Source organism: Lissotriton helveticus, chromosome 9, assembly GCF_964261635.1.
Source record: "Lissotriton helveticus chromosome 9, aLisHel1.1, whole genome shotgun sequence".
In the NCBI taxonomy this organism is placed as follows: domain Eukaryota; kingdom Metazoa; phylum Chordata; class Amphibia; order Caudata; family Salamandridae; genus Lissotriton; species Lissotriton helveticus.
Window position 1 is genome coordinate 930,783,047 of NC_136070.1, and position 24,643 is coordinate 930,807,689.

Consider the following 24,643-nt stretch of genomic DNA (forward strand, 5'->3'; position numbering starts at 1 on the left):
CAGGCGCCGGAGACAGGAAGGCCGGAAACAGGAGTTTATTCCGACGGAGCAGAACACGTCAGATCAGACAACAGGGTATCTTCTCGAGGTGCTCTAACAACATCTCTGAGGCCTGGCCTCTTATACACAGGTTTATGACTTTATTGCATACAACACGTTCTTGGCAATGCTTTGATGTACGGAAAGACATCCCCGGAATCCCCACTTCAGGCCCGTTCCCACACATATCTACAGTAGAGGTTCCCACCCCAATCTCAGCGTGATGGCTATCGCACAGCAGGACAATCCGCTGGGAGCGGGAATATGGGCGATCAATCGGATCTTGTGGTGTGAAGGCGTTGATTAATCCCCGCTCCTTTGATGGGGGGACTTCCTGCTGTAGGGGGCAATAAACTGCATCTGCTGGGCTAGGTGATGGCCTGGGATCAGGCCGGACAATCGGGCAGGGAGGAAGAGGTTATCAAAAGGAGTGAGATGAAAGGAGTGTGGGGGTTCAGCGCGGGATGTGGCTCTGAGGAAGGGTCGCGCTGGAGGTGCATTTATGGCCCAGGCAGGAGAGATCGGGGGCCGGCAGGGCGCGGGGGATGCTTGCGAGGCCAGGGAGTGAGGGGGAGAGACGTGCAGGCTATTGGCAGTGGGCAGAGAGGCCAAGGCACACAAAATGGCTTCCACTTACGTGCACGATGGGGCCTAAAAGGGACAAGATGGTGTGGTCACTGGTTCACGATCTTCATTTTACTTTCAATAGCGGCTGAGGTGAACACAAATGAACGCCGCTTATATATACATAATTTTAGTCATTTTCCACAGGTTCATGTAAGGGAGCGCAAAACAGAATTGTTCTACATGCTGAAAAGAATGTCTGTGCGCCAGTAGAAATACCCTCAACGCTCTTAATACTCATTAACACTACCTTTCTCGGAACCTTAACACTTTGTACTACTCTTTAACCCTGCCTTCCCTGAACTGTAAACATTCCTTACTACCCCTTCAAGCTGCCATTTCCTGAACCTTAAATGCCCCTTACTACCCCTTAATAGTACAGTTTCCTGAATCCTCTAAACTTCTTACTACCCCTTAACCCTCATCCAAGGACTCCATCTGCTGAAAACAGGGGGAGTTTAAAGGTGAAATATAGGGAAGAATTGGGAATCAAATTAGTGATTCCCCTTCCAAGTAATTCTTAATTTCTAAGGCGACCCCCAGGGTTGCACTAGAAATCCCTGTTAATTCTATCGCCAACTCCCTCCCAGCAGTTATTAATACCGATTGTATGGGGTAGGAAGGAGTTACAGCTTTTTGCTTGTCCTCTACTAACAGACTGCGCTGAAAACCACTTTCACAGATTTCACCCGATATTTAATTACCCCTAAAGTAGTATGCCCATGAATGAAGATTTAGCGTTGTAATGGCTTATCTAGATAAGTTAAGTTTCTCTTTTTTTTTTTTAAATTTTTTTTTTTTTTTAGATCTGGCTTTACAGCGTCTGTCTGGGTGGCTTATTCTTAGCAATTCTTTAAAACATGCGTAGAATGGGAATTTGCTAGACCCAGAGGAGACTTACTTGCTCACCTCATGCTATCCAGCTGGCAGTGTATCATTCTGCTTTCTAGGAAGTGTTTCTATTAGAATACACAAGGCATTAGTATACATCTAAAAAATAAAGTCCACTATATTTTAGTCACATTTAGCTCTCTTTCTCCTATATGGATTTTACACAGAAAGCAATCTGTTTGCTCCTTTTTTTCCAGCTTTGGGAAAGTCAGTAGCGCAGGCTTTAATGTAATAAATATTTGTGCATTCAATGCTTGCACCCAGCATTTGTGAATGCCTGTTTACATGTGTTCGTACATTATAGCCAGACCTATTGACTTTGCCAATGCTTGTTCCACACTTGAAGGAAGTAAGGCTGAATTCGATCATCAGGATTCAAGTCTGTGATTTGCTGATTGTGCTTACTTTTCTGTATCTGGCACATTAATTGACCGTCTTTAGATTCTAACTTGTGGGGATAAGATTGCTTTCAGAGTTCTGCATAAGGGCCTCAACCACCTGTGAAAACTTGAAGCTAGAAAAGCAATATTCTTTCATTCTCTAGTAGTATTGAACTATAGAAAACCGATTGATTTCAAGACAAATCAATGCCTACGACAAATACAGTGTATCTGTCATGTAACTGCCCCATCTTGACTCATAAATGACTGGCTTGTTGGCAAACCATCTGTTTTCTCTAAGGAGCACTGCTTATATAAAAAGACATGTCCATATGTGTCTCATTGACCGCTTCTAAAACGGATTGCTCTACAGGGAAACCAGTAGACATTAAAATCAACTGGTTTCTAAGAACTACCTGGACTGGCCATGTGTCTGCCACAAAACATTTATTGGACAATAATGTCTTTGACTATTGATTTCTGAAATTCTCCTTAGCAGTTCAAACTTCTAGGTATTGTTGCGTGGCTTTTTAAAACCAGCATTGGCAAAGCCAGTAGGTCTTGCTTTTATGCCCTATTTCCTTTGACAGTTGCTTTTGGCAGTGCTGTACTACGTTGGGATGCTGTGCAGCATCTTAAAAAATAAAAATAAACCGTGATGACGTAAATACGTCATACCACTGACAGGCACGTGTTATGTATATGACTCCATGCGTCAGAACTAATACGCACACCAGCTGAATGACTCCAGTGCCTTTTGTTTATGATTAACTGATCTGAGATAGATAGGTAAACAAAGAAAAAATGACATTGTTGCAAAACTCAATAATTGCCACCTGGTAACTCTGAGCAAGGATACGTACCAACAAATACAAACCGTATAGACTAATTTAACAACGTTTTCCTCCTCCCGATTTTGAGCGATTTCTACATGGTAATACCACTTCTAGAAATTCATGTTTCAGGATTTCCGATGCTTCAGAAAAAATATAGATTAAGACCCAAGGTTCAATCTAACGATTTGGATGGGCCTATGGTGTGTGTATTACTCGGGTATTTAGGGCATGTTATCTCTTTTACTTCTGTTGCCAGTACGGAAAAACAGGCTTTCCACATTTTTCTAAGTGATCATGCTGGCCCTCTATTCCTAGTAGTGTTTTTAAAGTCAAGCATATCCCTTACCCATACATTGAGGTAGGATGTGTTGATGTTTCTTCCCTACACCAAAGGTGTAAGATTGCCTGTTTAGCCGCACACAGTATCAATGAGATTTTCATGCCTCTGTGATCTCTTCAAGGGGTATGGAAGGCGATCTGCCTCTCCAACCATAATATAAGCTGGGAACCTGATCAATTTCACTCCGTACATTTAGTTAGTGTCTTTGAGGATCTGCTTTAAAATCATTTAAGTTTGGGGCATTGACAGAACAAATGAAGAAGAGACCCAGCGTTGCCACACCCTTTCCAGCAGGGGTTTCTCCTGCTAGGGCTCCATTTGTATATTCTGCTCTGGCTATTATGCCAGTATAGAAAAAATTTTGAGCATCTTCCTCATTGCCACACTACCTGTGTTCAGACAGGGTCTTGCCAATCCCCTCTACCCCTGCCCTGAGTGCCCTACTTGCTTGTTGTCTTGATCTCAATATTGACTCTGAAACTACATGCCAAATTTGGCATATATCTATATATAATATAATCTCGCTCCCAGTATTAGACAGCTCTACCATAAAACAAGCGTTGGTAGTGCTAATAAGTGTCTGGTTGTTTATCTAGTCTTTTGGCTTTGTCATTTCTGGTTTTGTTCGGCCACTGTTTTTGCAGAACTTTATTTGGGAAGGTGCTGGGACCTTGTCTATTGTAAAACAAAAAAAATAATATATATATATTTTGTCCAAACGCAAATTTTTTTGGGATTTTGAAGCCTTTACGCCACAGACGTTGCACTGCTTGACCTGCACATTGCAGTCTTTACCGGGCAGGTAAGTACCACCAGTTTTTTTTTTCTTTCTCTTTCATGGACTGCACTGTTCGGGTACTTTAGACCTTTAGAGTTAAACTTAAAAGGACTGGTTCAAAGGGAAGATGCAAGGTTCTCTTTCCCTGCCTGTGTCGGCTACTTTTTTTTATTTTTTTTATTTGGGTACAGCGCTTAGACTGGTGAGTGCTGAACTTGTGAGAAACTGGAGTCAACCGAGTCTACTCTAGTTCAGCTGGGTCTCCCTTGAGGAGCTGGTGTAGTTGCCATTCATGTCATTGTGGTTGCAAAAGGTGTGTTTTTACTTCTCCCATCCACAAAACCTGGAAGTGCTTAGATGCAGGTACGTTACCATTCTCAAGTTCTAGCTGTTTGCAACTTTCAACCGATATATACCTATGCAATTACAGACCTTTTTTCCCAATATTCCTTCATTCTGACTTCTTTGTAGGTTGGAAAAAGAAAACCATCTCTACTGTTCTTGAAGAAGAAATAGTTTATTTCCATTGACTAGCCGCAAATTTTTTGACACAACCCACCCCAAAGCAAATGTTCTGTATAGAGGTTTGATGCATATGACTAGTGAAACTCTTAAATGGGGGGGATCCTCAGTGTACTGGTCCTTTGACTCCAAAACCCACGGTGATGGATTTAGAAACGTAATATAGACCTTAAGGCTGTGCTGTCTCTGTGGAATTTTGGAACCATCTTGAACTTGTGTTAGATACCTAAGAAACAATTTGTTGTTTTTGCTGGACCAACATTCTTAGATCTGTAGCTAAGGAGAAGCATTTTGAAGAGATACCACACAGCACAGTAGCCAAGAATCGGAGTTCAGGGCATGAGTGTGAGGGGGAGCAATTACGACAAATGATTCCCGCATTGTACCAGATTGTAGAAGGAAGCGCATAGTATTGGCCCTTTATTCTCTCTCCCACTAGGCCTATGTCCCCAACTCACTATTTCCAGTTGTATTGTCTTTATTTCAGGTTGAAGGAGGAGCACTTTTTGTGTTCTCTATTTAGTTTAGTTGGTATTATGATTATTGAGCTCCAGACATAGTAGGTATGGGTGTTGTATGTAAGGACATAATTACAGGGCATACAGCCAATACCTTATCCATTACAATTAAAATCAATTTTTCGTTCAATTCAGCTTCTACCCGAACGGTACCTTCAAGATGATAATTTAATGTTTGTCAGTAGCTGATCAGCTTGCTCTCTGTTGTGTAATTATTATTATTTTTTATGAAGCTGTTCCCTAGTTTGCATGAAGCTATACATAAGAGAGGTTACCGGGATATTTTGTTGCATGATGCTTGCATATGATGCTGGAGTGCTACATAGGACTTAAATGATTACATTCAGCTTTTCAGTGTGAGATTGTGATGTTCGAGTCCACCGAATTGCTGAACATGTTAAAAAAAAACCTTGGTGAATTAAGGAAAAGAAAATCCCTCTCCAGACTTTGATGTACGTATTTTGAGCCAGAGTGAGAGGCCTCCAAATGTTCTTACTTGCTGACACATCTAAGAACAGGCAGTCCCTACCGACAACTCGTGCATCCCAGTTAGTCACTGGTCTATTTGGAACCTGATTCTGCAGTAACCCTGCTTTTTGGGACATCTAACTCGACTATTACTGCACAGAAAGAGCCAAGTTCAAATTGCTCCACTTTCACAAGAGTGTTTGAACACATCCGTAGCCAGTGTAACCTAAAACTGAAATATTCTGTAGGGAAATCGTAGCCAATAGCTTCAGCGATCCTGTATCCTTTGGTTAAATGCAATCTAATAATTCCAAATCTGGTTCACAAATTGAAATCCAGTGCGCACCACTCCAGCAGGCCATGTTTCTGACCCATCGTGAACCTCAATGCACTCTATTCATTGAATAGACAATTTTCAACATTTACCGTTTATATTTCTGATCTTCCTTTCTCAATTTAGTTATGATGATGGGTGATTCTGCGAGTTAGACAGCGAAAAATCACTGTTTAAAAAATCTCACTTGATTTTGTTTGTAACGGAGCATGTCAAAATCTCAACATTAAATAGATTAAAATTAAGTACATCTTTTTTGTGTAATGCCTAATTCATTAAGAACCTCTAATTATGAAACCTGCGACTCTGGGCGGTTTTCATTTTATGCTAGACCTGTGCCTAGAACTGTGTGCTTCAAACCTAACAAGCATTTGCAATGCAGTAGGTTTTGCATTTACGAGAGTTTGAGCTATTGATATTGTAAATGACAATGCCTTTTATTTGTGTTGTTTTTAAAACTGATAAATTAAAGACGTCGTCATTTACAATGCCAATAGCTTAAACTCTTGCAAATGCAAGACATATTGCATTGCAAATGTGTTAATGCTATAATTTGTTTTAAAAAGTGTTAGAGGGTGTGTCTGCCTGCAACAGCAGTTGGCAGGTCAAAGCTATTTGAGAAAATAGTGCTTGCAGTCTGTAATTAAAGCCTACTGAGTAACAACACACGTAACGGGTGTCATCATGGGAGGTTACAAAATGAGACCACGCGGTACTAAGGAGGGACTACTAAGCCTATTGACTTATGAACAGGCTCAGTTTACAGCGGACAATGACACGAGCCAATGAAAATATGGGGGAGGCTTCACGTCCCTACCTGAATACAGCATGCCTCGCAGAGCAGCGCATGCGCTGCCCAGGCTAGGCCTCAAAAGTAGGTGTGCACTTGATTAGTATTCCTTGCCACTGGAACTTGTACTCTCAGTATCACTCCTTACTATTTTGTGCATTAGTTCGTTTTTTTTTTATGTTTTTGTAACATTTCCAATTGCTGTAAACGTGTAGTTTCAGACTTGAAAGCTACTTGTTTAAATGTAGCCATATTTATCCAGGCCTGGAAAACCAAAACCAAAGTTCATCCGTGCCATGAAATTAAGTTTAGGTTGCTTCTTGGTTGTATTCCAGAATGCCGTTTTCTTATTGTCACTCATAACTGCTTTACAACTCTCTTAGCCATTTCAGTAGACCTTTCGAATTGTTGTGCAGATAGAACGGGGTTTGAGGCGATACAAAATTGCACCTATCCGTAGTGAATTTTTATCTAAGCAGGCAAGGTGCTAAGGACCGGAGATCCGAAACCCCTAAATCTCCTAAGACACGCCGGGGCAGATTTATGTTGGTAATGCGCCATGTTTGCATCACGCAACTGCGGCGTGAACGTGGCGCATCCCTACGACCCATTTACAACATGACGCATCTAGGCAGATGCGTCACGTTGTAAAGCCCTGCGCCACTTGTGGGCGTTCTGGCGCAGGGTGGGCGTTCTGGGGCAGGTCCGCATCGCAAAAGTGGCTGAGTGAAATCTATAAGATTTCACTCAGTCACTTTCAGGCCAATGCTGCGTCAAAACCCTGCGCCTGCTTGAAGCAGGCGTAGGTCTTGACGCAGCATTGGTCAGATAGGGCACCCCCGAGCCTTGCTGGAGCTGCGTCGCGTTTGCGACGCAACTCCAGCAATGCGCCACCTTTACGGCACAGATGCGTCACGCATCTGTGCCGTTTTTGCCCCATGGTGCGCCGCATTGTAAATGCGGCGCACCATGGGTGGCGGAGCAGCGGCGCAAAATAACTGGCGCATCCCTGGGGATGCACCAGTTATCATAAATCTGCCCCAGAGTGCCTCACTTTACCATAAACAACACACAATGATCCAGTACTCTGATTTCAGTTAAGGTTCACAAGAAATGATTAGTTTTAAATAAACATTTATAAATCATATTTCAGCGAAAGAATGGCAGTTCAGCAGAGTTGTTTCATCTCTTTATTTATGACTTCTTTTTCGGCAAGATAAAAAGACCGTAGCAAACGCGTTACATCCTCTCGGACTTCTTCAGGGCAATAAACACATTTTCCTGCGGTCTGTGCTGAATTCGTTCATAAATCTAGTTTATCCTTCAAAAAATCTGGTATAATCTGATATTTCAAATGCAGTATGTGGTGCTATTCTAAATTTGATTGCCAGATTTGTGCTGTTGGAAGTCCGTCAGTATCAACCGTCCTCTGTTTTATTTCATGACTGGTTTTGATGATCGGTCAGCCGGCAAGGTAGCGCGGCGCAGCACTGCCCAGGCTGGCCTAAAAAGTAGCTGTGCACTTGATTAGTATTTCTTGCCACTGGAGCTTGTACTCTCTGTATCACTCATTACTATTTTGTGCATCAGTTAGTTGTTTTTTTTTAATATGTTTTTGTAACATTTGCAATTGCTGTAAACGTGTAGTCTCAGACTTGAAAGCTACTTGTTTAAGATTAGCCATATTAAGCCAGGCCTGGAAAACCAAAACCAAAGTTCATCCCTGCCATTAAATTAAGCATAGGTTGCTTCTTGGTTATATTCCAGAATGCCGTTTTCTTATTGTCACTCATAATGCACTGGAAAACTGCTTTACAACTCTCTTAGCCATTTCAGTTTAACTTTCGAATTGTTGATGTTTTAATAGCATCTGAATTTGTGAACATGACGGTGTTTTTCCACTTTAGAAGCCTCCTGGTTGCATTAGAAATTTAATTTCACAATGCTGCCATAGGGGCAGCAAGTTCTTTTTGGCATCCTTTAATATACGAAAATAGGACATTGTGATGTAATGGTCCGTAAAATTAAACAATTAACGGTTCAGTGTTCTTTGTTTGTTTTCTTGCTTAATTGGAGATTTACCAAATTAAGACGGGTAAAATCATTTGCTGCCCCTGCGAGTTTTTGATTTTGGCTGGTGTGATCCTTTATTTGGTATGTAGATTTGTTTTAATGAAGCTTTAGTTTTCCAGGCCCATATTGAACTTATTTCTACATTTGGCATATTGTTTTCTGCTTATTTAATTTATTTATTTTCCCTACTGCCCCTGTTTTTCTGCAGTGCTCTTTATATTGAAAACTAATGTTCAACTGAACCCACATACCCATTTGTCTTATGCCTTGTCTCCTCCATTTTTCAGCAGACTGAAGCAGATGGAAAGCCACGAAAGAAGATTGTTTCCCGACATAACGAGGAGATCTCGAGTGATTCAGAAACAGAAGGGTAAAGGAAGCGTTTGTGAGCATGTGTTAGTGCTAAAGGGAGCAGGTCACTTCTCTTATTTTTCAGTACTGCATCTGCTTTGTCTGATATACAGATTTCGAAATAACCAATTTCTACTAGTTAGAGAAATCAGAATTCTTCAGTTATAAGGGGACTTGATAACTTAGTATCCCAACGAGCACATCTGTCCTCGGCTTGTCATTCTAATGTAAAGCTTTTTCCTGAGTCCACATTGTCCTGTCTCTGGTTTTAATAGCCATGGTTATCAAAGCTTGGGAGAAAGCCGTAGGATGTGCCTTCCTCTTGCAGAGTGATTTATTTGCCAGCCCAGTGGGGGTCAATGCAGACGTCTCCCTGGACACACCAACCTTGCTTTCATTTTGGAAGCTAGGGTCCATTTCCTTAAACATTTGTGGGAGATGTGATCAAGTTGTTGTGGTGTTGAGTTTTCCCTGATTGGATAACTACATGGGAATTTGTCAGCAGATCAGTGTGAAAGAAATATGTCATGTGAATTGGTATTATAGCTAGATGATCTGATTGTTTTTGCACTCTAATCTAGGCACTTTTTAGGGTGTGGAATTTTACCCATATTGTCTTAGTTAGTTTTGTGATTTTCAAGCATTGGTCATTGTTAGACCTGACTTCCGTGGCGTAGTATTCCTCCAAACTTTTTTTCTTCACTCCCTTACTTTGCTGAACTCATTTTTGGTGGCATTAGTACTCTATGCACTTTACCCTATTGAACAGTGCCAAAGTGCTTATTCTCGCTCACTAAACTTTTGTCACCTAATTGGCACTTTTACTTGTTAGTCTCTAGTACATGGTAGTACATGTACCCATGGCCTGTAAAGTAAATGCTAATAGTGGGCTGCAGCACTCATTGTGCCACTTATTAAAGTAGCTTTTTAAAACCTGTCTCATGCCTGCTACTGCAAATTGTATTGCAGCTTTAAGCTGCCATTTCGACCAGGAAAATTAAACCTTTTGCCTGAACCTTCCTTTTTAATAGTTATAAGTTAAGCTCCAAAAGCTCATAGGGCAGGGCGCATGGTATTTAGAAAGTTGGTTGTGTTTCTTAGGGCCAGGTCCATTGCATTTAAAAAGGATGGTGTGTGTTTGAACTTTTCACTGCCAGCATATGTAAAACATAGTCTGTGGAAGAGAGAGCCTTTCATCAGTGAAAAATGACTAACACTGGGTTACCTTATTTCAATGAATTTTTTTTTTTTTTTAAATATGTTTATTGCGGAAAGCATAGAAGACATGATCAAACAGATCTATTTACCCACACTGATAAACGTGAGGAACCAAAGCCATCACACAGGGGAGGACACAGCCACGTAGCCTACATCCCGGCTTATTTCAATGAATAGGTATTAATTGTATTTTGGGAGCAGTTAGTGATATGCTGTTCACACTCAAATGAATTGTAATTTAAAATCCTTTTTAATGCGGAAGTTGGATTTTAAGTTACAATTTAGAAAATGCCACTTTTAGAAAGTTGGTATTTTCTTGCCTAAACCTACTGTTTCTTTCTGCCAGTGTCCTGCATCCCATGGCTGTCAATGGCTCTTCTGTTTGGGTTTGGGTTTTGCTTCCAGACAGTGAGATAAAGGGAATCTGGGTGTGAGGATCTTTCCTGCCAGGTTGGCTAGGGAGGAGCTATATTATCCAGTATTATGGGTATCTTTTATAGATTCACATGCCTGAATCATTCCCCGTCGTCGGGGTGGGAGTCCCCGGTAAATAATTATAGTAATGTCATATGGACATATACCTAGTACTAGGCCAGAGGCCTCACATTAGTAGCCTATCTAGGTCCTTATGTAAAAAGGACCAAACTTTGGCCAGTAGCCAATCCGCCACTATCACCCTCCTCACCTTCCTGGAAGGAGCCCTAGTCCCTCAGATTTTCTACCGCACGTCGTGCTACGGGAGTCTCCTCTGAGCTCTGCTCAGGTTTTTTCTTATCTCTTTGGATTTTCCTATCAACTCTTCAAGTTTCAGATAAAAAAGGGAGTTTTGGTAGTTATGTCTACTACTCCTAAAAAAGGGCTGTTTAGACCCTGTGCCTCTTGTAGTAAAATGAGGTTACATATAGAGGACAAACTTGAAGATTGCTTGTATTGCCTCTATCCTCAGCATTCTGCCAAGGAATGTAAGATTTGTCGCACTCTCCCAGTCAAGACATTGAAGGACGGGGAAGGGCGCCTGCTTCTGTGGCTCCAGAGACTGAAGGACAAAGAGCATCTAGTCTCCTCAGGTGAGAGCGAGTGTTCCTTCAGGAGCTTTCACTCCTCTTCTAAAAGGCCTCGACAGACATCTCCAGAACAGTCTGTTGCGCCTCTTCACAAAAAGCCGAAGTCCATGGAGAGTCATCCTAAGGTCAAGCCTCAGAAACCTTCTCTTCAGATGACAGACTTCAAGAAGCCTACTATAGTGTTTTCTGGCATGCCTGTGACGATGTCAACAGTCTCCATCTCGACATCCACGGCGTCTACTTTCTCTATGGCATCGACTTCTACAACATCGTCGACGATGGGTAGGTCAATACCTTCTGTCATTCCTGTCAAAAAACTGTCGACGTCGATGCTGACGGCGCCCCGTCGACGTCTGCTTCATCGTCGACGAAGGCGAAGCTTCCAGCGTCGACGAAAATCCCATCGTCGGCGAGGGATTCCTCGTCGAAGATCCCGTCGTCGACTAAGATACCGCCGTCGACGAAGACTACCTCGTCGGTGAGGACACCGTCGACACCACCGTCGGCGGGCCCGTCGACGACGAAACCGTCGACGCCGTCGTCGTCGACTACTACAGTGTCGACGCCGTCGTCGACGAAGAAGTCGTCGTCGTCGACATCGACGACGACGGTGCAGTCGATGATGAAGATGCCTGATAAATCATCGAAGCTCGTAGATGCTCCACCGTCGACGGACACCACGTCAACGGATCTACACTCTAAGGGCTCTCCCTCATTGAAGTATGCGTATACACAATTTAGAATGTCATCATGTTTGGTGACACCAGAGATGACCTCACCCAGCAAGGTCCAGCAGCTGCTGCCAACGCAGTTTTTAGACACAGAGGATCCTGAGGAACAGACCATGTTTCCTATAGCCTCCAGTCCCTCTCATCTTAACATCAAAATTCATGAGAGTTCGGACTATGAAGATTTGGAAGAGGTTACAGTTCAAGAGACAATCCAACAACATACCACTGTTCAACCTATGGTGTGCCTTCCAGCTTCAATTGTTTCTGACCTCCAATTTCTAATTTCAGATTATAAACAAAGATTTCCATCATCTGCCTCTGCAGTACAGGTGCAACAGGCAACACCAACTCCTCAAAATTTACAACGGCCAACCCCGCTGGTTGTGCATCAGGTGCAAGAGACATTACCTCCTCAAATTTCTTCAGATGAGGATGAATATGAGGAAGAAGTGAGAAATGATGAGGCCCAAGAGGAAGAAGGTGAAATACATGATGATGATGAGTATGAGGATAACGTTTCCCCAGACCAAGTACAGGACGATTCACCTCCTGAAGACTTAGGAGGATTCCATAATATCGTGGGAAGAGTGGCTGCAAGGTTCAACATCCAAATAGCATCGGAAACGCAGGACTGTTTCCTTCATGATTTTAAGGAACCCTTTAAGAGATCAGCTCGCTCCATTCCAGTAATCGATTATATATGGGAGCAAGGACTAAAAATAATGAAAACTCCTTTCTCTCTCATTCCAGTGCCGGCTAGGCCTGAAAAGAAGTACAAAGCCCCGGACACTGCGCCCGCATGTTTAACTGGCCAAACTAAACCGGATTCAGTTATATCTCAGGCCGCTCAGCGTAAATCCAGCAATCCGTCAGCGGCAATGACAGCCCCTCCTGACAAAGAAGGAAGAAAACTTGATGCCATTGGTAAAAGATTTTCCTTCATGTCCGCCCTATCGGTCAGGGCGGCAAATTCTCTGGCATTAATAGGTCGCTACAATCGACAGATATGGGCAGATATAGCCCCATATCTAGGGGCGATCCCAGAAGACCAGAAAGAAGAGGTTAAGAAGATTTTACTTGAGGGTGAACGCTCTGCTTCAGAGATGATCGAAGTGGCCTTGGATATCGCTTCTACAGGTTTTCGACAATTGGCGGGAGCAGCAGTTTTAAGGCGCCAGGGCTGGCTTAAAGCTACCGCATTCCGGCCTGAAGTGCAAGCCAAAGTTCTCGACATGCCATTTGATGGGGAGCTTCTCTTCGGTGAGCATATCGATGACATGCTGCAAGGTATTAAGAAGGATACCGAAACGGCGAAAGCCCTAGGCACCCTACAATACAAACAGAATTCCTTTCGAGGCTCCAGAGGTCGAGGACAACAGACTCGTGGCAACTATCAAGGTTACAAGTCCTCTTATAACTCTTCCCAGCAGTACAAACCTCAATATCAACAGAGGCAACAACAAGGACAATCTTCATACAATAAGTCGTCCTTTCGAGGAAGAGGAGGAAAGAAAGACAATAACAGACGCCAATGACTGCTTTCTCCAGCAAGCCTCCATCTCTTCTCCTCAATTCGAAGTTGGAGGGAAAATTACCAACTTTCTTCACAATTGGAAGCAAATTACGACAGATCGTTGGGTGTTGCAGTTAGTCCGCTTCGGACACACCTTGGAGTTTGTGGAACATCCTCCTTCGAATCCACCATGTCCGGTGCAACACAAGAATCTATCCATACTTCAACAGGAACTCTCACTAATGCTCCAAAAAAGAGCGGTGGAAAGAGTTCCTCGGGATCAGAAGGGGAGAGGATTCTATTCCCGACTTCCTGATCAGAAAAAAGGAGAAGAAGCAGTGGAGACCGATACTGGATCTGAGAAACTTAAACAAATACCTCAAAAAGCAGTCTTTCCGTATGGTTACCCTCCAGGAGGTATTGCACCTACTCAATTCAAAAGACTATATGGTATCCTTAGACCTCCAGGATGCCTATTTTCATATCCTCATTCACAAGAGTCATCGACAATTCTTGAGGTTTGCAGTGGCAGGCAGGCACTACCAGTTCAGAGTATTACCATTCGGCCTTAAGTCAGCTCCACGCATCTTCACAAAGTGTCTGTCTCCAGTAGCGGCTTACCTTCGCCAGCATCATCACCAAGTCTTTCCCTACCTGGACGACTGGCTAGTCAAAGCTCCTACTCGGACAGGCGTGGCCAGGTCCTCTACAGCCTGCCTTCATCTCTTCGAGAACTTAGGCCTAACGCTCAACCGGGAAAAGTCAAATCTACGACCGTCACAACGTCTCAATTTCCTGGAGGCAACGTTGGATACACAACAGGAGAAAGCCTTCCCTTCCAGGGAACGTCAGGTCAAGCTGCAGACCCTGGCTATCCAAATTCAGACAAAAAAGAGAATCAAGGTCCGACTCTTCAAGTCATTGCTAGGAATGATGTCTTCCAACATTTTTCTCATTCCTCACTGTCGCCTCCACATGCGACCTCTACAGGAAGCGTTAACAAATCAGTGGATCCAAAGTGCAGGATCTTTCGACGACTGGATCAAGATCACTCCGATCATGAAGAAGGCTCTGAGATGGTGGCTTCTGGGCGACAACTTGAACAAAGGCCTACCTTTTCTACTCCCAGTCTCTCCTTATGTGATAACCACAGACGCGTCACTGGAAGGATGGGGGGCGTTCCTTCAAGAACTGCAAGTACACGGTCAGTGGTCAGTGGCAGAAAGGCAACTCCACATCAATTTGCTAGAGTTACGAGCAGTGCGCTTAGCACTTCGAGTATTTCTACCCCGCATCAGGAACTTCCCAGTGCTTGTGAGGACGGACAACACCACCACAATGCACTACCTGAACAAGCAGGGAGGTACTCGATCCAGAACGTTGTCTCGCGAATCTCAGCAAATTTGGATTTGGCTGCTCCAACACAACATTTCTCTGCGGGCAGAGTATGTCCCAGGAGTCGACAACACCCTGGCAGACTCGCTAAGCAGGCAGCGCTCAGTTTGCCACGAGTGGGAGCTCGACCAGAAGACGATCGATTCAGTGTTCTCCCGTTGGGGCAAGCCTCCCCTGGATCTCTTTGCGACAGAAACCAACGCGAAATGCCAACATTATGCAAGCTGGTTTCCCCAGAAAAGGTCTCTAGGGAATGCCTTTTCGATGACATGGTGCAAAGTCTTTGCTTACGCTTTTCCACCGTTTCCCCTGATCCCCAGGGTTCTCCGGAAATTGAAAGCAGAGAGTTGTACCCTGATCCTGATAGCCCCAGCGTGGCCGCGCCAGCACTGGTATACAGAACTCCACCTTCTCTCGCTGGAACCTCCAATCCTATTCAGGACATGTCCACATCTCCTCACAATGAACCAGGGACAAGTCCAACATCTCTCAAATTATCGGCTTGGCTCCTGAGTTCAGAGAGTTCCGGAATTTAGATATTCCGCAGGAATGCAGGGTAGTCCTAGCCCGGGCCCGGGCTGAAAGTACTAATAAGACATATTCCCTTAAGTGGAAAAGGTTCTGTTTGTGGTGTAGGGTTCAGAAATTACATCCTTTCACTTCTACTCCAGCACAAATCCTGCCCTACTTGCTCCACCTTGCCAATTCAGGGCTGGCACACGCTTCAATAAAAGTCCACCTGGCGGCCATATCCAGGTTCAGACGTTCTTCGTGTGGAGCTTCACTATGGACTGACAGACTGGTCAAGCAGTTTCTGAAGGGGTTATTCAGAACTTTCCCTCCAGTACGAGCGTCACCACCTACTTGGCAACTAAATGTGGTTCTAGCTCAACTAATGAAACACCCGTTTGAGCCAATCCACAAAACAGATCTTAAATATTTGTCATGGAAAACGGCACTATTACTGGCGCTCACGTCAGCAAGGAGAGTGAGTGAACTGCAGGCCTTTTCTGTGCAAGACCCTTTCATCCAGTTCAAGAACGATAGGGTCATTCTACGGACTAATCCTAAGTTTATACCTAAGGTTCTGTCCTCTTTCCATCTCAATGAACCTATTGTACTGAGATCTTTCTTCCCGAATCCATCATCTGCGGCTGAAAGATCTCTACACTCATTGGACCTCAAGCGATGTCTCCAATTCTACATACACAGGACGGCGCAATTTCGGAAGTCCACCCAATTGTTTGTTGCATTTAGCAGGCCCAGGAAAGGCCTAGCATTGACAAAACAGAGCATTTCCAGATGGATTTCAGCGGCCATCGCATTCTGTCACCAACAGGCGGGCCATCCTCTGCCTTCAAAGGTTCGAGCACACTCCACTAGAGCGGTAGCCACCTCCATGGCGCTCTTTGCTGGGGTACCCATTGTCGACATCTGCAGAGCGGCGACATGGAAGACGCCACATACGTTCACCAAGCACTACTGCTTGGATTCTGAACTTATGAAGGATGCAGCAGTAGGACAGGCGGTCCTACGTCATCTATTTCATTAGAGGTGAGCCTTCTTCCTTTCATCCCACCTTCCAGGTAATTTATCGCACATTTCTTATCAGGTTGTAAGTATCATGTAAACTGTGTAACGACTTATGATAAGATTATTATGTCTTTCAAGATGTATTTGCGAAATGTGCTCATTATTGCTTGCTATTCTGATTCAGGCATGTGAATCTATGAAAGATACCCATAATACTGGATAAGAAATGCGTTACTTACCTGTAACAGCAGTTATCCAGTATTGGTATCTTTCATAGATTCACATGCAACCCACCCGCCTCCCCTGGAAGGGCTCACCTTTGTCTTCTCAGTAGGTACTACTTGGCCCGGTGCTTACGAAAATCTGAGGGACTAGGGCTCCTTCCAGGAAGGTGAGGAGGGTGATAGTGGCTGATTGGCTACTGGCCAAAGTTTGGTCCTTTTTACATAAGGACCTAGATAGGCTACTAATGTGAGGCCTCTGGCCTAGTACTAAGTATATGTCCATATGACATTACTATAATTATTTACCGGGGACTCCCACCCCGACGACGGGGAATGATTCAGGCATGTGAATCTATAAAAGATACCAATACTGGATAACTGCTGTTACAGGTAAGTAACGCATTTCTTCTGCTCTGATTAAATTTCAAAGGAATATGCCTTCAGCACACACAAAGGAATCTGAAACCTGGCCTACCGTGCCTTTTGGCCTAGATCGGTTGGAGCCAGGAACAGATGAAGGGGAACCATTGGCTAGAACCAGTTTGGGGGGTGATCAAGAAATCCTCAAAAGCAAAGTCTGCCACCAGGTATAAAAATGGTACCCTGAGAACCACTCGTCCGAACACTCCTAGACCTGTGGAGGATGCAGAAGGAGTACTGCCCTGCTGCTGGAATGCCTTCCTTGCTGTCTGAAGAAGGAAGATTGGACCCACGTGCATTTGCTACCCAGAGTGACTCCATAGGTCAGTTGGCTAACCTCCAGTGTCTACTGGAGTGAGTCCTGATCCCCAATTGGTGTACCCTAGTATGTCACCCCAGGTCCTGAACTCTTGACTGGCATCAGTAAGAACTCCTTCTGGAGAACATTTTGAAAATCCTAAAGTTTGGACTTTTCATGACTGAACGGGCCAGTACGTACAAAACCTCTGTCGCTTGCTACGACCGCCAACAAAAAGATCCAGCGTGCCTGCTCTTCACGCCGATAGCAGCCGTTTGCTTTGATGGGCAACACCAGACCTGAATTTTAAGTCAACAGCAACTGTCTGCGATGACCAACCAGTGCAATGCCCCAGAGACAACCAGCTTTTTACGCTACAGCAATGACCATCCACGATGCTAGTCTTGCTCTGCACACCAAAAGCCTCATCCTCGTGGCATCCTCCAATCCGAACCAAACTCTTCATTACAGACTTATGAAGGTAGCTCTTCTATGAGACCAACCTGGTCCTTGTGTTCGACCCGTGCTCCTTTATGGTTGACCTGAAAATGCCACTTTCCCCCGTCTATCGTGACCAGAATACCAGGAGAGGCGCCTTCTGCTTCTTGGTGCTATTTTTACCTACAACCTAAAAATTCAATAACCCCGGTTCTAATGATTGGATTTTTGTTGTTCTGGTATTGGTATATTTATTGAAATGTACTCTGTTTCTAAATTGCATTGGGATTATTATATTGTGTTTTTGTGTGCTTCATAAATACTTCACACATTGTCTCAACCTTAAGCTTGAAAGCTTTGTGCCAAGCTACCAGTTTGTTAAGCACTGGTTAATTTAGTGATTCACCCTGACAGGAATTGGGGTTGTTGCCTGAGTCGGGCTTCTGCCCCCCTCAACCTGTAATCCCATGTTTAGTCACTATAGTAACTGGTATCTCAAATTAATATTTTCCCCCTATTTTGCTGCTGCCCCTTTTAGAATTCAATTTGATAACCGACCTACCCACTAGACATTATAGTGGAGTGCACCTATTATATTCTACATTTAAATATTTATTAGTTAATAGTTTGAGTTAGAAGTTGCAACTTCTATTCTCTACCATATACATTAAAGGTGGAGTACAAGTATTCAAGTAAATACTTTTCTCAAATAACAGAAGGTATTTCAGACATTAATGCTTATAGTTTGTACAATTAGTGGTATTTGTTACTTATACCTAGATGTCAGTTAGCAATATACATATAGTAGTGGATCCTTGCACCTGTAGAAAGAGCAGATTCTTGCAAGTGTGAAGATATTTGTGTATGGGTTTATTGTTCTGGTATTTGTTTGAAACCATGTTTTGGCTTTAACTCAATTTCTTAAGTGAGCAGAAGGAATGGATTTGCCCAAGTTGTGCAAACATGTCGTTACCGATAACCAAAAAGAAAGTGAACAAGCTTCTTTTAATTAAAATTTTCAGGTTGGCACATGTTGCATATATTTTGAATATTCTTTCTGTATTTAATCATGAGCACTGAGCTTTTATTCTCATTATCCTGGACTGAACGTGTTTTCTGTTTGCTGTGTTTGTAGAATGTTCTTACATCAATTTGTTAACGTGAAGATGGAATTGAGAGTATGTGAGAGGAGAGGAAAGATTAGAACACTATAGTAACATTTTCTTTTTGCTATCATAGCTTCCCTGAACACGAGAAAAGAAAGAAAGGACGCAATGAGGAAGAAGAAATTGAGGAAACCCCTCAGGAAAAGAAACTCCGACTGGCTAAACAATACCTGGAGCAGCTGCGGGAGCAGGGTAAGATTGAAACTATGCACTTTTTGGAATAAAACAAAATGTAATATATTTCATACATAAAAGTATTTGTCATTTTGGTCCCTAAATGAAGCATTCTTTTCCAACGGCTTAGTTTTACAACCCATACTGTTGTCTCTGAAAAATCCTTTCACAAGACCTCACTTATGTTTTTGTCATCTTATTATCGAGTGTGTTGAGATGACTCCTGCAGCCTCAGCCTGAAGAGATGGTAATAAAACCTGATGCCAGAAGACCCCCCTGCACCTGACCCCCCCCCCCCACGGTTTTGAATGGACCCATCCAACGGAGTCCAGGCATTCCCCAAGAACCCAACTTACTCTTCAGCCTGTGGTCTCCTTCAGGAACTCTCCCTGCCCAAGCCTGCAGCAACTTCGCACAATCGAAGGTCTCCATTGAAATGCAAAGTGTTACCTTTTTGCACCCTGCACCAGGCTGTCGCAGTGCCGCTGGTGGTGCAGCTCCTTTGTTGTCCGTTGGCCCCTGCAGTGCTTACCTTAACCCTTGGAGCTTTGCTCCCACAACCGAGTGGCATGCTCGTCAGCAGTCCCTAATCGAAGACCCCATTGGCTAATATTGGGCCCCTGCACCTGGCCAACCCAGTACCGCTGGTGGTGCAATTCGAGTGCCCATCTAGACCCTAGGAAACCTTTGTCCTAACCTCCAAAACTCCCTCTTGTAAGATGTGTTCTTACCTGAGAAACCGCCAACACTTTTCTCCCATAGGAACCAATGTTAAGAGATTTTTGGTCTAAAATGTTGTTGAACTGATGTTTGTATGGAGAAAATAGAACTAAACAATGAATGTATGAAAAGTATTACTTACCTTGTATTGTGAAATCCTAAGGTGTGGTATCTAGGCATACCACCCCAATACTCCTAGTAATTCAAAAGTAATTACTGTGTTACTTAAACTGTTTCCAAAGCATATACAAACCTGTAACGATTGCAGCTTCAATCACAACTGCATTTCTTTGAACAGTTTTGCATGTGAGAATATATATTTTACTTGCCTGTGCCAAGTCCTCCTTGGTTCTGAAATAAAACCTAAGTATACCTTTTTTATACTTACCTAATTGGTTCGGATTCGTTCTCTGAGTGTGTGTAATCAGTCCTTGATTGAGTGAATACAATAAATGCTTAACTCACCCTCTGGATACAGGGCTCGAAAAATCCACTTGACCGCTTGCATATGCGAGCTAAATTTAACGAGGGTGAGCTGTTTTTAGGTCCTACTCGCCCTTTCTGGCAAGTAGGAAGACAAACTAACTTTTGTCCTCTCTGTGAAAACGGAGCAAATGTGGCAAGATAACCAGATTTAAAGGTATTTTTATTGCCCACAAAGTTAATGAGCAATAAAGATGCCTTTAAATCTTGTTATCTTGTCACATTTGCTCCTCTTTCAGAGATGGAGGTCAAGTAGGTTGCAGTTGGGTTGAGTAGATTTTTCAAGGTGCTAGTCCTGCAGGACTAGTACCATTTTTTTGGATTTTTCGAGCCCTGGGATAGGCCTAACTGCTCGTCCACACTACCACACAGAGCTGTTAATACTTACCTAATTTAGCCTCTGCTATACCTCTAGGGACTCCCTGGACTCACTATCACTCATTTTGTAATAGTAAATACAGAGCCGGCTTCCTACTGTGTGCATGCACATGTGTGAGTGAAATGACATGTTTATTATTGTGATCCCCCATGTTTATTCCTTTTATTGTCATGTGTATGTGCATACCTGTGCATGACTTTCTGCGGAAGCTGGGCACTTGTGTGTGCATGTTTGTCCTCTTATTTGTATTTGAATGCCTGTGCTCTTCTTCCCTATTTTGTGGCTGTGTTCCTGAGCCACCATATTTGCCTGTGCCATTTATTCCTGTATTCTTAACTTTTACACAGAGGAAGAAAAGGCTGAGAATGAGGCGTTTGGCCAAGACCTGGTCGCTGGTCGGCTAGAGGAGGAAGTGGTGAGTGATACCTTCAAGCAGTGTAGGATGGGTATAAGCTGAATGCAAACCTTGACTCGTGTGCATTTGTTATAGGAGAATACATGTAAACCACAATCAGCCAAAGTGATTGCTTTGAGAGTAGGTTCCGGAATTCATATGTCGTACCTCTCGTGTTTGCATGCTAGTGCCATTGCAGACTACAGCTCCTGAGTCCTTTTTTTCTGGGCTTCTGAACTTTAGACTAGTAGTGAACAGTGCAGTCTCAAAACGGTGCAAGGAGCTATGAAACACCATATTAGCTGCTAAAATGAGTCTCACATAAGTTTGGACATTGTGCCTTTCAAACAAGATGTTAAAGCTCTGGAAAGGGTTGAAATATAGGAGCCATCTCTCTTATGTCCCACCTGCCCAGACACCACCCTTCATTCCTGGATCGCTTGAACTCTAACATTCTGCTAGCTGCTTTAAACCTCCAGAGTTTCGAGGTTCTATGACAGACTACACCCTTGTTTTCCACTTTGCGGTTTCCTCCAAGTCCAGCACACGTACCAGATTCTGAACTCCCTGTTTTCAATTTAGCAGTTTCTTTACCTTTCATTTTATTCTACAAGCCTCCTTTTGTACTTAAATTAGGGATACGCATCTTTAAATGTTGAAATTGCAGTTAACTTTTTTGAGTTTGATGCACATATTTTACAATGTACTGGTGATCTTTCAACCAGTATGACAGTTTCTTCTCCAGGTGCATCATATCACAACTACAATGGCTCCAGGTTGCTCTTTTAGGAAAGAGCAAATGATTTTAGGTGCCAGTTAAGCAAACTATACTTGTGCTGGTACCCCAAAAGCATTGTGTGTGGTTGGTGAACCTCTCTCTGCTTTTTACTTGATTGTATTTTCATCTTTTACAGATGGAGCAGAAGGGGAAACTGCAGAGACTTCTCGCCAAAGATGTAAGCACAATGAGTTTGTTAGCTTGATTTGAAGTATTGCACAGGAGAATTCCTTTTTTTTGTATATGTGTAATATGTTTGTATGTGTTGTACAGATGCAGTTGTATTGTTTATATATGTTTTTTTCAAAATAAACACAAGACATATAAAACATATGTTTGGTACAAATTCACAGTTTTATAATGCAAACCAAAATGGCAGAAAAGGATCAAAAAATGTTAATGAGGGGCAAGACTGCGAGGGATTAGGAAGTAGCCTTGTCTTTCTAGTGGTCTTCCCCAAAACTATTATTTCACCAGGTAGCACAGTAGTGCCTTGTTTATAGTGAGCCTTGGTCTTTTGGCTTTATGTGAGGGGAGAAAGTAATGTAAGTAACACGGGCTTGACCTATTTAAAAATCATGCTGTGAACGAAAGTTGTAGAGCCCACCTTTTCAGTGAGACACAATAGAATACAAAATATTTAATTTGCATTAGAAGTCCAACATGTTTGCCAAAGTGAGCAGGCCAAATTCGCACCAAATAAAGGACATATTCATACAAGCAAAATGTGAGCTGATCAAGGTTACCTAAAGTCATACACACAAGATCAGTCAATTTTCAAATTCATATTGACCAACACAAAACCTAAGTTAAACCCAGATAGCTTTTGATCTGCATGCACTTCTAGTTCCTGGAGCCAGGCACATTATAAGTTGCTCTGCTGTATATCATTGGTATTAAACTTTTTTTTTTTTGGTAGCAGGAGCTCCCACACTTGGGTTTTTATGATGAATGACACATACGTAAAGTTTAACTTAGTGAATACTCCTGGCCATCCCGAATTCCTGTCCATGCTAGGCCAGTGCAACTTGGTTTTCACTTCACAGAACCTTTCTTGCCTCTAAAGGGTTGTGGGAACTGGGCATGTTCATCAGAGCTACTGTGAGCCTCTGGTGTGAGACAAATGTACCAGATGTCTCGGCAAGCAGAACTTTTCAAGGCAACCAAAAAGGATTCAGATCGAAGAAATTCTGTGGTCCATTTTACAATACTGAGTCTACCCTGAAATGGACTTATTTGCAAATGCAAGCCACAAAATCTACCCGTTCTACATGCTCAAGCGATGTCAACTGTATCCAAGAGCTAAAGCTGTTTGAGCTATCCTAGAAATTTCCTTGGGTCATTCCACCCATAGTTTTGATAACAAAAGTTCTCAACCAATCTAAGGCATCTATGGTCAACATGATTTTGAATGACCATAGCAGTTGTATTTTTATTTTTCGGATCTCAGAAGTCTGAGATGCCAGACAAGAAACTGCCCATCATGCTGGATCTTTTCCCCACAGAACAAGGAAAGATGTTCCATCTCAGTTTACAGGCAATGAGCTTGAAAGACGGACTTCTGCTGCCTAAAAAAATGGGCATCTTAATTTTTCCCGGATTAGTATCGAGCTACTTCGTGACCGAGGACCCACCTACCAGGGTATCTTATGCTTCCACATTAAAAAGGCTCTGCATCAGGTGTTTCAAGAGATCTATTAACCCCAATGCCTGCCCGGATAAGCAGTATTGCCATATCTCTCATACCTAGTAAAATATGACCTGCAGTTAACATTAGGGTACACCTTACTGTGATTATCAGAAAGAGTGCTCAGATTTCATACCAATCATTAGGAATTTTCAGGAACGTTTATTAAAAGAAAAACAAAAACAACTTCCCTCCTTGTACAGATCTCTGCCTTGTGGGAGCTTTACTGTAGTTATTTCCAAGATATCAAATGGAACCTGTTGGACAGGCCCCACGAAGGGCTCGCTCCCTCCCCGCATGACAGGGCCCAGACATCGGCTCTCCGGGGGCTACCCGCAAAAGCAACCCGCAACCCGTCCCCCTCCGGGACGCCTGCCCCCGGACATCTCTGTGCCACGGGCCCAGGCCCTCGTCAACCCCATTGCCCGGCCCAGCCGCCATCTTGGACACTGCACCACGCGGCCGCGTGGCCTCGGCTCGACCCCAACCCTGGGCCTGGCCGGGCCCCGACATCCCGGCACCACCATCCACCCAGGAGGTGAACGGACCACTTGGCAGGTTAATGGGAGAAAGAAGTGTCGATGGCTCTCCCCCCGCCAGGGGCCGATCGCCCCCAGCCTCCCCGGGTGCTGGCTCCACCCCCCTGCTGGGTGTCTGGACTCCCTCATCCCAGACCTCCCGACCTCCCAGTGCGAGGGTCCGGACATCAAAGGGCGCCAGACCTATAACTGAGGCAGCCCCAGAGCAGGAAGGCAGTTGTATCCTGGAGTCGAGAGACACCGAGAAGAACTCATCCTTGACGGACTGCTGGCGCTGCCGCAGCCCTGCCTTGTGAACTATTGTCCTGCCTGCTGGCGCTGCCGCGGCCTTCTGCAACCTTCATCCTCGTGGGGCCTGCTGGCGCTGCCGCGGCCCGTTGTAACCGTCATCCTCGTTGGGACCTGCTGGCGCTGCCGCGGCCCGTTGCCACCTACGACCTCTTCGGGACCTGCTGGCGCTGCCGCGGTCTGACCCGTCCGAACGCCGAGCTCGAGGATTGTGAGCTACCACCGTTTCACCTCAGTACCTGTAGGTACCAAGACTG

General features: G+C 43.8%; 1 protein-coding gene across 4 annotated transcripts in view; it reads left to right on the forward strand.

The window, feature by feature from the left end:
- Window positions 1-24,643, forward strand: part of RRP9 (ribosomal RNA processing 9, U3 small nucleolar RNA binding protein) — a 161,160-nt gene that overhangs the window by 24,126 nt on the left and 112,391 nt on the right. For 3 of the 4 annotated variants that reach the window (XM_078661144.1, XM_078661145.1, XM_078661146.1), the window contains 4 exons: window positions 8,881-8,963; window positions 19,018-19,136; window positions 21,048-21,115; window positions 22,009-22,050. In XM_078661144.1, the coding sequence (XP_078517270.1) occupies window positions 8,881-8,963; window positions 19,018-19,136; window positions 21,048-21,115; window positions 22,009-22,050 (312 nt within the window). The remainder of the gene's footprint in view (window positions 1-8,880; window positions 8,964-19,017; window positions 19,137-21,047; window positions 21,116-22,008; window positions 22,051-24,643) is intronic. The other variant, XM_078661147.1, reaches the window with a different exon arrangement.